This window comes from Salmo salar, chromosome ssa01 (genome assembly GCF_905237065.1).
Source record: "Salmo salar chromosome ssa01, Ssal_v3.1, whole genome shotgun sequence".
In the NCBI taxonomy this organism is placed as follows: Eukaryota; Metazoa; Chordata; class Actinopteri; order Salmoniformes; family Salmonidae; genus Salmo; species Salmo salar.
In genome coordinates this window covers 148,729,031-148,743,312 of record NC_059442.1, presented here as the reverse complement: position 1 = coordinate 148,743,312, position 14,282 = coordinate 148,729,031, and the positions used below count along the sequence as shown (strand labels likewise).

The 14,282-nt window shown below is 43.5% G+C and overlaps 1 protein-coding gene across 8 annotated transcripts in view; it reads right to left on the bottom strand.

The window, feature by feature from the left end:
• Nucleotides 1–957: 957 nt before the first annotated feature.
• LOC100380321 (phosphatidylserine decarboxylase) overlaps nt 958–14,282 on the bottom strand; it is a 41,864-nt gene continuing 28,539 nt past the window's right edge. For all 8 annotated transcript variants that reach the window (XM_045724544.1, XM_045724599.1, XM_045724520.1 and 5 more), the window contains 5 exon segments: nt 8,661–8,897; nt 8,339–8,486; nt 7,929–8,078; nt 7,450–7,610; nt 958–4,324 (listed from right to left, as the gene is read on the bottom strand). In XM_045724544.1, the coding sequence (XP_045580500.1) occupies nt 4,049–4,324; nt 7,450–7,610; nt 7,929–8,078; nt 8,339–8,486; nt 8,661–8,897 (972 nt within the window). In that variant the 3' untranslated portion in view covers nt 958–4,048.

Here is a 14,282-nt window from a genome sequence, read left to right as displayed (position 1 = left end):
AGTTCCTGTGTTAAACATTAACCTGGTTCCATATGAAACACATTCCTGCAGCTATTTCCTCTGCTTTGACCCAGAACCTTTACATTTGCAAGTGTGGCGCTCAGCAAAAATTCCTCATACCAATGTTTGTTAAACGGATCAAGGTGAACGAGAGCTTGCTCACAGACAAACGCACACACACGCAAACAGCAATGATTTATATATACACACTAGATGACTAATAGGAGGCACAGTGCCTCCATCTTGGCACTCCCCCACCATTGTACAAAATATTTTGGAAGCTGTAGAAATGCATGTATTCATTTCTACATTTGTTTAAGTATATGTTTTACAGATTAATGTTACTGTCCCCACTGCAACAACAAAAATACGCTCAGACGTCATGCTTTTGTAAGATAATTCTATGGCCTTTTGTTTTCCTCAAGTGGTTTTCCGCGTCAACCCTTTTCACTTTAGTTATTAAGGCGTGGTACCTTTTTTGTGCATTTATGCTCTTAGCCTGCATATATTTGGGTCGTTTTTAACTTTCAGAATTGCCCTCACATAAATTCTTAGAGCTCATAACCATGTAGACATACATTGCACTTTTTCCCCATAGGTCGGTGCAGTACCCTCATTTCACCAGTGAGAGAAAGTAGCATAAGGAGCGAGAGCTTAGTTTAAATTGCTTCACCAGTATCAGATATTACTTCATCCTTACTATCAACATTAGGAATGGGGGTAGGGGAATCTGGTCCTAGATCTGTGATTTAGGGTCACTTCTATCTTAAGCTAATTTACATAGCAGGGGATTGCTCCCATTACCCAATATGACCTTTGTGACATTTTTCCTTCTTGTGCTCCAATCAAATCCCTCCAACATTATCAGCATGGAGTAGCTTAGCTCTGTAGGTCAACTCTAATCCTATAAATATGTGAAGTACATACTTTCTCATCACACGCACATACAAAAACAAATTTTTAAGAATACGCAAAAATTTATTAGACATGTTTTCTTGCTTTTCAAACAATTTAGGTTAAAATCTATGCAGTGTTGAATGAGTCACATGATTCAAGTATATTACAATGTACATATAAAAACAAGTGTGCAACAGGCAGTAGCCAGGCCAGACCCCAGTGTTTGGTTTCTGTATGCAACACTTTGTGGAACGACGATGTAGCCAAGGGGAGTTTGTGTCACCGGCATCTCCCCGGTCTGTCACATCTGTGACCCCCACTCCTCCGAGGCTAAAGTTAAAGGTTCAGAGTTCCTTTACCGAGGGGTCAGAGTCAGGTGAGGTCTCTACCCCCTTATGCAGAGAATTAATCCAGCAGCAGCAACACAAAAAGCACCAATGTCCACATTTGTTCAAAGCAAAACAAATAAAAAATAAATTGAAAAACTAAAATTCCCCAAATAGATTTTTGGCACTACTATAAAACAAACAGAACTACAGAAAAAAAATAGCTTTAAAACAGCTCAGCCCTGGGTATCTGAACGTTCCGCCAAGGGTCTCACAATCATTATACGGTAAGTGCATGATACATAGTTAGTATTGATATCAGCATAACTTAAGCTTTACAGTCTTAACAAAAGTTTTAGCTATTTAACACTGTCATAGGCAGATAACTTCCAGTAACAACTTATTCCAATTCAACCGAACAGTAGAAGACAAAAGTATGAGTTGCCAGTACCAGTTTCCACATTCTCTCCAATGATCCTACCACCAGTGCTGCACATTGTCGTCGGTTTGTTTTTGGAATGACGGTCAGAGGGCTGTACTGTATATTAGCATAAAAAGGTATGGCTCCATTCAGAGGAATACGTCAGGATTTAGTCCATTAATGGATTGGGTTAGATTAACACACGTCATCAATCATCTCAACTCATTATCATATGTTAAACAATGTGTATTCAATGTGACATACACCTTTTAGCAGTCATTTAGGAATGAAAGTGCCATGTGAGTGAGTTATGCTGGCATGCTAAATTGTAACACTACAATAGAACTCCAATAGAAGAGATCCACCTGGTTTGAACCCCCTCCGTGTAGACACCTGTTAGCAGTGCTTGACTTGGAATGAAAGTAGTGCAGGAGCTGTCTTTTTCCAAGTCCATCCGTTAGATCATGTTCACCGAAATACACAACTGGTATGCTACAGAGACTATTTTAGGAGTTCATACACATTTTCCATTCCATTCCATAATGCTACAATGTGGTTAGACCAGGGCTGGAACAAAAGCCTGCACACCCAGTAGCTGTCCTGGTGGATGGTGCCACATTTCATATAAAATATAGCAACATTACAACCAAATACTTTAGTTTTTATCAAATGATTCCCTCATTAAATGAATCAGGGATCAAATGGATAAGGTAGGCTACTTCAAAGCAAGGTGTCACTAGACATGTTTATATATAAGGCTCAAATATTCATTCTTCAGGGGAGATCTATGCACAGCAATTTATTTGTCAATTGTTCCATTTTTTTTTAATGTTACCTGCAGCAGAAATGAGCACAGAGACACACACTGAAGGGTCATTCCGATGATGGCTGATATGTCCATTTTTAAGTGTGCCTTCATGAATTACATTAGCAAAAATCATGAAATACATTTCCATGCCTTTTCATGACCTGATGAAGGGCTTTTGCCAAAAGAGGGTTTATGCGCATTCAGGCTGGCTCATTTTCAATAGGCACAATCTTGAACTGACATCCTACTGTCAGTCACAGATTCACAGACTAGTGGAAAATAAACTTGAACGAAGCGGAATCAGAAAATGAATGCCCATTGGCCATTGCTAGTCAACGCAGATCCTGCCTTCATTCCACTTTGATCAAACCTTTTTGCCTCTGTGTATGAATCTAGACCGGTGACAGGCTACTTTGTTTTATAGAGGAGCCGGTACGCAATTCATCAAACATTTGAAGTGTCGGTAAGGCCTCCGGGTAGCTCAGTCCCAAGTCAAGCACTGCCTGTTAGGCATCACTTACAGTAAAACAACAGCGATAATTGGCATCAGGCAGGCAGCACTACTAGCTACCACTCTAATGATGATTAACAACACATTGTTGGGATGGCAGAGATCGTACATCATGGGCTTACTACAACAGGGTTGTATTTATTAGGGCAGACTGAGGCAAAACATTTTACAACGGAAAGTCCAGGTATTCAGCCTGTTTTCTTCTGGCAGGTGCCTAATGAATACGACCCAGACTCGTCTGACTGGGAGGAGTGGTGCCAGTCTGTACCTCCATCACAGGGAGGGAAGAGTCCACATAATCACCCCCAACACAAGCACCTTCTCTGGGGATGGCAGAAGAGGGAGAGACCAAAGGAGAACAGGAAGGCATTCAGTATCAGAATGAAGGAGGGAGGGAAATTAGAGAAGGAAGAGGGTAGACGTGTGGCCTCTGGTACATTCCTTCTTCGTGGTATGTGTACTGTAGGTGTGTGTATACTGTACATTGTATAGGGAAGCCTGTCCACATGATAGAGGCTGTGTGTGACAGGGGTTATCTGTATGTGTGGAGATGTGTCTTGCTAGCCTGGTCCCAGATCTGTTTGTGATGTATTGCCAATGGCCATATGAGTTGGGCTACACAGCACTAGCCAGATCTGTAATCAGGCTGGTGTCTTGCTGCTTGTGTCTGAAATCTCAGGAGGAACTCCTAGTTGAAGAGGATACCCCTGACAAAAGGCAATATGGGTATAATTTAGCAACAATTTTTTTTAAAGCTATGTCATTATTCTTATGGAATGTAAATGTAACTAATTGCTATAAACTATCTTGCTTTTGCTGGTCAGGTATGTACACTAGTTGTAATCAACTGTCCAACTGGCAATAAGTAAATTGTTAATAGAAACTCTAGTCAAAGAAACGGGGAGACCCCTTAGTAGTAATGCAACAGTGGTGACTGAGTTTTTTCTGTAAGTCCATCAGTGTGTCGTATGCCAGCCGTACGTGAATGAGTGTGTCGTATGCCAGCCGTACGTGAATGAGTGTGTCTAAGTCAGCCTGTGCACCTCCGCTCAAATCTGTACACACATGTTAGTGTATCCATCAGTTTATTTTAGTCCGTTTCCCCCCAGAAAGTGTCTCTCTGGTTGGCCATCTCGGCTCACAGTCCCCAGAGGTTCTCCATAGCGGATCTTCTGGCCGGCCTTCAGGTTGAAGCTGAAGTCGTGCGGAGCCTCGAAGAGAAGGACTATAGTGGAGCCCAGGTTGAACTCTCCCAGGTGCTCCCCTTTCCTCATGCTCACGCCCTCCTGGTTGTTGTTGGACAAGTAGCTGAAGTCGTTGTACGAGCCTTTGCTGTAGCGTGGGCTGTTAGTGCGCAGCTCCTGGGTACATACACACACAGAGAGAGAGAGACAGACAGACAGACAGAGAGAGAAAGGATACAGTTTAGAAAATATATTATAATAATGATCCAATACATACAATGTCAAGTGTTTTGAGCATCTGGTGAAAAGGATTTGATCTATATCAATCGATTTGATATAGAGACTTATAGTCACGCATATATTAAATCCACGTGACACATGGGGGAATCAAAGCCATAGCCCTGATGTTGCATGCACCCTGCTCCAAACAACCCTTAACACTGAAAGGATATCTCATAACTGTCCCATTTATCCAGTGCCCATCATGTGATGTGGTGGTCCCGTGTGGCTCAGTTGGTAGAGCATGGTGTTTGCAACGCCAGGGTTGTGGGTTCGATTCCCACGGGGGACCAGTACGGAGAAAAAAAATTTATGAAATGTATGCATTCACTACTGTAAGTCGCTCTGGATAAGAGCATCTGCTAAATGACCAAAATGTAAAATGTAAAAAATGTGCAAAACATTTGAGGAGAATAGTTGAATTGGAGTAAGCCCCATTAGACGATGAGCAGCATGATAGCTGCTGAATGAAGTCATATCCTCCTGTTATGTTGTTGACGGTCTGGTTGGGAACAGCTTATGCCACATTTCATCTTTCCCGTCTCCCCTCTCCTCACCCTTCCTGATCAGGCTCTTCTTAATGACAGCCAAACCAGCAGGTGATGGTGTTGGCTTACAGTTAACCCCCTCACCTACATATTAAAACGACCACGTCATCCTAAGCCTCTGGTCTAATCAATGGAAGTATATGGCTCCTATGGGAAATCAGTCAGTTTAAACACAGAGTGGAGAGATTAAATAGGCCTATCCGGTGTGTGTGTCGGCAGGGAAATGGCCTGACGTACAGGTAAGTGGGACAGGAAGCAGAGGGAGTGAAAGCTCACATTGCGAGAAGAAGTGCAATAGGGGTCAGAGTGACAAGGGGTCAGAACCTCTCTTAACCTGTTAGGGCTAGGGGGCAGTATTGACACGGCTGGATAAAAAACGTACCCGATTTAATCTGGTTACTACTCCTGCCCAGTAACTAGAATATGCATATAATTATTGGCTTTGGATAGAAAACACCCTAAAGTTTCTAAAACTGTTTGAATGGTGTCTGTGAGTATAACAGAACTCATATGGCAGGCCAAAACCTGAGAAGATTCCATGCAGGAAGTGGCCTGTCTGACAAGTTGTGTTTCATCTGGGCTCTTTTTATTGAAGATTTAGGATCTTTGCAATAACGTGACACTTCCTACGGCTCCCATAGGCTCTCAGAGCCCGGGAAAAAGCTGAAGGATATCGAGGCAGGCTCTGGCTGAAACACATTATCGCTTTTGGCAAGTGGCCGTTCAGAGTACTGTGGGCTTAGGCGCGTGCCCGGGTCGACCGAATGCTTTATTTTCTTTCCTCTGTTTACCTAAATGCAGATTCCCGGTCGGAATATTATCGCTTTTTTACGAGAAAAATGGCATAAAAATGGATTTTAAACAGCGGTTGACATGCTTCGAAGTACGGTAATGGAATATTTCGATTTTTTTTGTCACGAATTGCGCCATGCTCGTCACCCTTATTTACCCTTTCGGATAGTGTCTTGAACGCACGAACAAAACGCCGCTGTTTGGATATAACTATGGATTATTTTGAACCAAACCAACATTTGTTATTGAAGTAGAAGTCCTGGGAGTGCATTCTGACGAAGACAGCAAAGGTAATAACATTTTTCTTATAGTAAATGTGACTTTTCTGAGTGCTAAACTTGCTGGGTGTCTAAATAGCTAGCCCTGTGATGCCGGGCTATCTACTGAGAATATTGCAAAATGTGCTTTCACCGAAAAGCTATTTTAAAATCGGACATATCGAGTGCATAGAGGAGTTCTGTATCTATAATTCTTAAAATAATTGTTATGCTTTTTGTGAACGTTTATCGTGAGTAATTTAGTAAATTCACCGGCAGTGTTCGGTGGGAATGCTAGTCACATGCTAGTCACATGCTAATGTAAAAAGCTGGTTTTTGTTATAAATATGAACTTGATTGAACAAAACATGCATGTATTGTATAACATAATGTCCTAGGGTTGTCATCTGATGAAGATCATCAAAGGTTAGTGCTGCATTTAGCTGTGGTTTGGGTTTATGTAACATTATATGCTAGCTTGAAAAATGGGTGTCTGATTATTTCTGGCTGGGTTCTCTGCTGACATAATCTAATGTTTTGCTTTCGTTGTAAAGCCTTTTTGAAATCGGACAGTGTGGTTAGATTAACGAGAGTCTTGTCTTTAAAATTGTGTAAAATAGTCATATGTTTGAAAAAATTGAAGTTTTTGCATTTCTAAGGTTTTTGAATAACGCGCCACGGGATTACACTGGCTGTTACGTAGGTGTGACGATTTGGTGCCACCTATCCTAGAGAGGTTAAGTCAGCATTATTTCTACTGTATGTAGTGTTATGTCCTAATAATTAATCTTTAAGTAAATACTATGGCACAGTACCAGAACAGGCTCAGACCAGGCCCCCAGTGTCTGGTCTGGAGTGTGAAGTCACGAGCTCTGCTGGTTGGCTACTGCGTAGCTACCTAGTGGTGTCAAAAGTCCTGGTCTGCCCTAGAAAGCCTATGTAAATTACAATCATCAGAACAGCCAAACTATTCTTTTTTTTTAAGTCTGTTTTGGGCTCTAAAATGTGTTTATTATGATCAAGTTCAATCCCCACAGTGAATTATTTAAAAGTTCGCAACAAATTGAGATATTTAGTTAAATAGTGATCCATTCTGACTACTACATTTGTCATCACACAGGATCACATCCTGACACAGACCAATCACTGGCTGGCAGGCTACGAGGAGGCTCTCGCCCTCATGCACTCTTTGCGCGTCTCTTAGGCAGGATGACAACGACTACGTCGACCATGATCCTTTGCTAGTTATGGCCACTTTCACCATGATCCTTAGCGATTTTTTTGTGACAGTCAGCAATATGGCGGGCTTCAAATTCAAATACTTCTATGGAAATCTCCCAATGGTGCTATCACTATCTACTGGTTTTAATGTCTATGGGTCAGACTAGTAAACATTCACCCTAAGTGGGCTGCAGCGCTAACTAACCTTGTCAAAGTAGATACGTATGGAGCCCACGTTGGTGGCCCCTACAGCGGTGAGGGAGAAGAAGCCGTGTGTCCACTCTCCGCTCAACACCACCCTCTCATTATGGCAGAACAGTTCTTTGATCCAGCGGGCCACGCCAGGGTTCACTGACATCAGAGAGCCTGGGAGGGACACGGACAGGGAGCAGGAGGTAAATACACAGCTATACAGACACGACACAAAACATGAGGTATAATACAAACACTGCAAGCAGCACCATATTTATACACCAAATATGATTTTAGGACTGTGCCATTTTAGATCAGATAGGAGTGAGGGTGCAAGGTGCAGCATGGCGAGTCTGAGTATGTGGAATGAGTATGGTGTGTGTCCAGGACATCCTGGGATTGTCCTAGCATCATCCTACCGTAGCAGAGTAATTCTGGTGTTTATATATGAAGCGTATAGTAGGAGTAGGACAGTCCTAACAGGGTACTGACCGGGGAAGTGTCTTCTGTGGGCCACCCTCCAGTCTGTGGGGGAGTGGAAGCAGTGGTAGTCTCCTGGAGCCAGGTACACCACACAGTGGAACAGCTCATTCTCCTCTTTAGTCACCAGCAGGTCCTGAAACGAGCTGGGGTCCTCTTCATCTGGGAAAACACGCATACATCCACCATTATGGTCAGCAGGCAGGGTGTACAAGGTGTGTCATACAAACCAATCCTAAATGACCTCTAATCTCTGTGCTAGACAAAACAAATGGGCAAGGTGAGCCTATTAGGTCTATAACATAAGTGAAATATTTCCACCCAATCCTTTGAGATTATCAAGTCTAAAGGAGGTAGGGGGATTAAGGGTCAAATTGGGATTGGGCATTAGACCAGGAGGGGGAAAGGGTAGAGGTATTCACTTGATGGCTTGATGGTACTGTTGATGGCCTCAGCCCAGGTGTGTGGTCCCAGGAAGGTCTCCAGAGAGTAGGTGACTCCTTTGACTTGCTCCACCTCACAGTTCCGCACTCGCCCAAAGTGCAGGATCTTCCCATCTGCTGGGCTGATCTGAAAAGCACACAGACATTATGGCTTTAGCCAGGGATCTACTCCTCTGTGTGTATAAAAGCCAGTAGAGAGAACTCTGATCAGACAGAGCAGGAAGAGTAGTTCAAATTCACACACATACAGACAGTTCACATATACGTGTGAACATGCACGCACGTACAAAAACACACTTACCACGCAGTGTGAGTCGCACACGGGCCGGATAGCCGGTTTGAGTTTCCGTCTAAAGAACTCTCCCAGGTTCCTGTACTGAATTAGGTCTTCCACAGCAGCCTCCTGCATGTTGACACCAAACGTCCAGATATACAGACTGTAGACTGGCTTCCTCAGCCAGGTCGGCAGCTCCACCTGGTTCAGCCGACCCCAGGCCCGAGACAGCAGCCGTGTCGGGATGGTCTTGTACAGAGCAACCTGAACCAAGGAGGAGGAGAATGTTGGGTTACACTACACATAGCTAGACTCCATGTTCTCACATTGGCTGCATCCTGGCTCCTTGTTTTTGTGGTCTGGCCAACTGCTATGGTCATTGTTACACCAAACGACCATAGGAGTTGGCAACAGTGCACAAACAGATCTGGCACCGAGCAACTGCTTCTCTACTGGGAGAACTCTAGGAGGAGAAGCTAGAACCCTGGCAGACGAGGCTATTGAAGGCAAGGTGACATCTTGAATAAAAGTATTAGCCTCCCATATCACTAGGTCAATTGCATCAAGGCCATGTGCGGGACAGGTAGTAAGGTTGAGGTGTTGACAGCGTTTTAAGACGCCTGAATAGATCAAACTTTTGCACACCTGAAGTTCTGTCTTAGTTTACAGGTGCATTGTAAAAGCCTAAAGTGAACAGGTAGAACTCACACAAACTGTGTACATTTGCAAAATCATCTTTTCCAGATCACTGCAAAGTTTCAGTCGCATAGAAAGCCATCAATTCACGGCTTTAAGGATACCTAAACATAAACCTAGCCCTAAGCTGTACTCACCAAAACACGACCACATCTGAGCAGCAGCGTCGGTTTGAGCAGCAGCATCAAAAAACCAAAGTAATCGAAATTTATTGATTCCTACATCCCCTTCTACTCTATTTATCTCTGCATCCATGAGATGTGACCAGTCAAGTTGAAGGAGCCGCCTGTCACTTGACCTCTCTGCACAGGTGTAGAACATCCATCTGCGAAATTCAGTGTGCAATGAAGTGAAGAGTGACAAAGCGATCTGATGATCTGACCCTCCTTGCACCTGCAAGCAGTCAGGACTGTTTAGATTCCTCTATCGCCTGAGCGATCCAGATGGTTTGCTGCTTGACTTGCTGCTGCTGCTGCTTCTAGCTGTTCCCTGGGCCAGGCTGGAATCATCAATAGCGTCTGCCTAGCTAAGTGGATTAGTCATGTTCTGGACCAGCTGACATGAGGAAGGAGGAGAAAAGGACTCTAATAAAGCTTACCTATCCTCCCCTTTGAAAATGTTGCGAATCGGATGTTGCAAGATATCTGATGATATAGATGGGGTTAAATACACAAAACATGATTAATTTAATACCGGGCTAATCCTGATGTGTGGAAGCAAGCCTCGTTAATTATAATTAGTTGACTGTGCACTTTAGGGATCTGCAGCCTACAGGATCAAATCCGTCTCAAGTCCAACTCGGCTACGAACAGACCGCGGCACAATATATATATATTTTTTTTGACATGGCCTCCAATGCGAGGACAGAATAATTAATAAACACAATGACAGATTTAAAATAGACCTAAAATAGAATAGGACTTAAACAGGTAGGTAGGAGGGGAAAGGGCCTAGAAAATCCATTTCATCCACAATGTGGCTCAATCCACATGGAGTTCAGGGCTAAATTAAAAACCATGAAAGTGATCAGAGTTCAGACTGAACAGAAATACAAACGTAGGAGAAATACTGGGGCGTATTTAATGTGGGTTACAATCCAAATTATTTTCCAATCGTTTCATTCTGAACAGAACCATTATTTTTTTCCCTTCCAGCCAGCAAAATTAAGTTCTGAACCGACTCAAACCCCCAAAAAGTGAATGTTTATATCGTTCCTTTCTGATCCATTTTTTACATTTAGCTCGACATCAAATTACTTCACCAATCAGTGCGCATAGAGCAGCTTGCTATGGAGCAAGCAAGTTATAGTTGTTCACATGCATTGGAGAGACAAATTTGGATGCGAGATATGACAAATTTTGCGGGTGGGGAGGGAGCAAGAAAGGGTGGAGAAGGAGGCTTGGTTTGAAGCGCTGGGCATCTTATGACATGCACTATCTGAATTAGGCCCAAAGAATTATACCTACGGGAGGAGCGGCTTTTATGAAGGAACTTTGAATGTCTTCGACCTTCAGAGAGTTGACTTAACGTTGGGCCACAGCTAGCTAGCTAACAAGCTTGTGGATGCAGAGGCACCAGAATTTAAATAAAAACACGTCTTACCTTTTAGTAGTTAATAAATCCAATGTGAAACGTGATTACTATAGTATCTTTAACTAACATTGAAAAAGTTAATCCATTCTAAATCTAATAAAAAAAATCTGTCCCTAATTGCTGAACCACGCTTGTAACGTCAGTAGGCTACAGTAGCCTATGCTTTGGAGGGGGAAGCGCAGGTAGCCTATACACGCACTGGCAAAGATTTTAAGCTGGCAGGCAGACATTGGAACAAGTTTCTGAGTGACAGAGTGAAGGCTTTGCATAGGCACTTTGTTGATGGGGAAAAAATTCCCGGAAAGTAAAATAACATTATTCCCAAGCTTTTAAAATAATGGTTCTGTTCCGGAACAGTATAGTTCACTTTCATTCCCGGTTCCGATTCGGTTCCTCAAAAAATGTATTTTCCAGTTTTCCTGGTCGCAACATACGGAACATTGCAGATAGAACTATAACGTACAGATCAAACTGATGAAACGAGCTGACAAAATGATTCAATGTGATTGATAGAGAAGCACCCTACATGAACAAAAGTATGTGGACACCTGCTTGTCAAAAATCTCATTACAAAATCATGGGCATTAATATGGATTTGGTCCCCCCTTTGCTGCTATAACAGCCTCCACTCTTCTGGGAAGGCTTTCCACTAGATGTTGAAACACAGCTGCGGGGACATGTTTCCATTCAGCCACAAGAGCATTAATGAGGCCAGGCACTGATGTTGGGCGATGAGGCCTGGCTCGCAGTCGGCGTGCCAATTCATCCCATAGGTGTTTGATGGGGTGGAGGTCAGGGCTCTGTGCAGGCTAGTCAAGTTTTTCCACACCGATCGACAAACCATTTCTGTATGGCCCTCGCTTTGTGCACGGGGGCATTGTCATGCTGAAACAGCCTTCCCCAAACTGTTGCCAAAGTTGGAAGTATGGAATTGTCTAGAATGTCATTGTATGCTGTAGTGTTAAGATTTCCCTTCACTGGAACTAAGGGGCCTAGCCCAAACCATGAAAAATAGCCCCAGACCATTATTCCTCCTCCACCATATTTTACAGGTGGCACTATGCATTGGGGCAGGTAGCGTGCTCCTGGCATCTGCCAAACCCAGATTTGTCCATCAGACTGCCAGATTATGAAGCGTGATTCATCACTGAAGAGAATGCGTTTCCACTGCTCCAGAGTTCAATGGAGGCGAGCTTTACACCACTCCAGCCAACGCTTGGCGATGCAAATGGTGCCCTTAGGCTTGTGTGCGGCGGCTCGGCCATGGAAACCCATTCCATTAAGCTCCTGAAGAAGAGTTATTGTGCTGACGTTGCTTCCAGAGGCAGTTTGGAAGTCGATGGTAAGTGTTGCAACCGAGGACAGACGATTTTTACACGCTACGCGCTTCAGCACACAGCGGTCCTGTTCTGTGAGCTTGTGGGGCCTACCACTTCACGGCTGAGCTGTTGTTGCTCCTAGACGTTTCCACTTCACAATAACAACACTTACAGTCGACCGGGGCAGCTCTAGCAGGGCAGAAATTTGACAAACTGACTTGTTGGAAAGGTGGCATCCTATGACGGTGACACGTTGAAAGTCAGAGCTCTTCAGTAAGGCCATTCTAATGTCAATGTTTGTCTATGGAGATTGCATGGCTTTGTGCTCAGTTTTATATACACACAAAAAGCAGAATCCACTAATTTGAAGGAGTAACCACATACTTTTGTATATATAGAGTACGTCTGTTCTACAACATTACTATCTGAATGTTCTGGAACGTAAAACACACCGTCCTGAATTTAAGCCACCGGTGCTGCCTGCTGAGTCTAGATCCGCCCACATAACTCACAGGCAGTTAGCTCCTGTAGCTAAAGATAAATCACAGATAATGTCCAAACTGCAGAAAATGAGATCAGCAGACGCTATGGATGGCAGACAAGTTCAATCTCCACGACTGAGTTTCCCCTTTGAAAAATGGTCCAGGGTAGGTGGAATAGATCAACATTTCATTAACATTAAATGCTTATTGGCTGATGGTAAGGGATAAACAGTGTCCATTGAAACTAAGTGCACTCAGTCGCCCTGTGACTATGACAGCGCGAGCGAGCAAAGCAGGAGAACAAAAAGCATTTCTCTGTTATTGTGTGGCCCACACAAAGGGCCTTTGATAGGCTGTACGGTAGGGCCTGTACAGTGAAGCTCTGCAGGTCCATATGGGTCCAGCCATCTGTGTCAGGGGAGGGGAGGTGCACCTCACACAGGGATGGGCATTTTAAATGATTTCACTATTGGTCTCAGGAGAGGCAGTACACTATGTACAGACGGGTGGGGGTGGGAACGGTGCCCTCAGCACAGACGGGTGGGGGAGGGGAGCGAGAGGACCAGGGGCGGGTGTGTCTGACATGGAGGGAGATAGAGTAGCCAAACCAAGTTAGACAAACTTGTTGCTGCGATAGGTTCTCTATCCTCTCATCTGGTAGTGTGTGTCTTGATGTAAAGGAGCTAGCTAGCTACACTAGCCAGCTAAGTTAGTTAGCCAGCTAGCTAGCTGGGCTAATTGAGGCGATTTTGTTGTGCGTCCTTGACGACAACAACTCACTCATATTAAACAGCCTACCTGTTGGTTGATCATCCAAGCCTACTCCTAATTTAGCCAACTTAATTCCGTAATTGTAAATCCATTTAGCATTGATTAAAAATCTCTCACTTCACTTGCTACACATGGAGCCTCTGACTGTAATACTTTGATTGACCGACAATAACAAGAGTGAAAAGTGTGTAGGCTACCGGTACATTTTATTATTATTAAAATGGGGCGCACTCATAAAACTGTTGTTTTATTCAAATGTATAATGCCATAGTCTAATAATTTTATTACGTTTTAGACAAAGTCTTTACATTAAAAAAAGGCAGACAGATACACTACAGGTCAAAAGTTATGACACCTACTCATTCAAGGGTTTGTGTTTATTTCTTTTTTACTATTTTCTACATTGTAGAAGTAGCCACACTTTGATAACAGCTTTGCACACTCTTGGCATTCTCTCAAAGAGCTTGATGAGGAATGCTTTTCCTACAGTCTTGAAGGAGTTCCCACATATGCTAGCACTTGTTGGCTGCTTTTCCTTCACACTGCGGTCCAACTCATCCCATCTCAAATTGGGTTGAGTTTAGGTAATTGTGGAGGCCAGGTTATCTGATGCAGCACTCCATCACTCTCTCTCTCTTGGTCAAATAGCCCTTACACAGCCTGGAGGTGTGTTTTGGGTCATTGTCCTGTTGAAAAACATATGATAGTTCCACTAAGCGAAAACCAGATGGGATGGCGTATCACTGCAGAATGCTGGGCTAGCCATGCTGATTAAGTGTGCCCTGAAT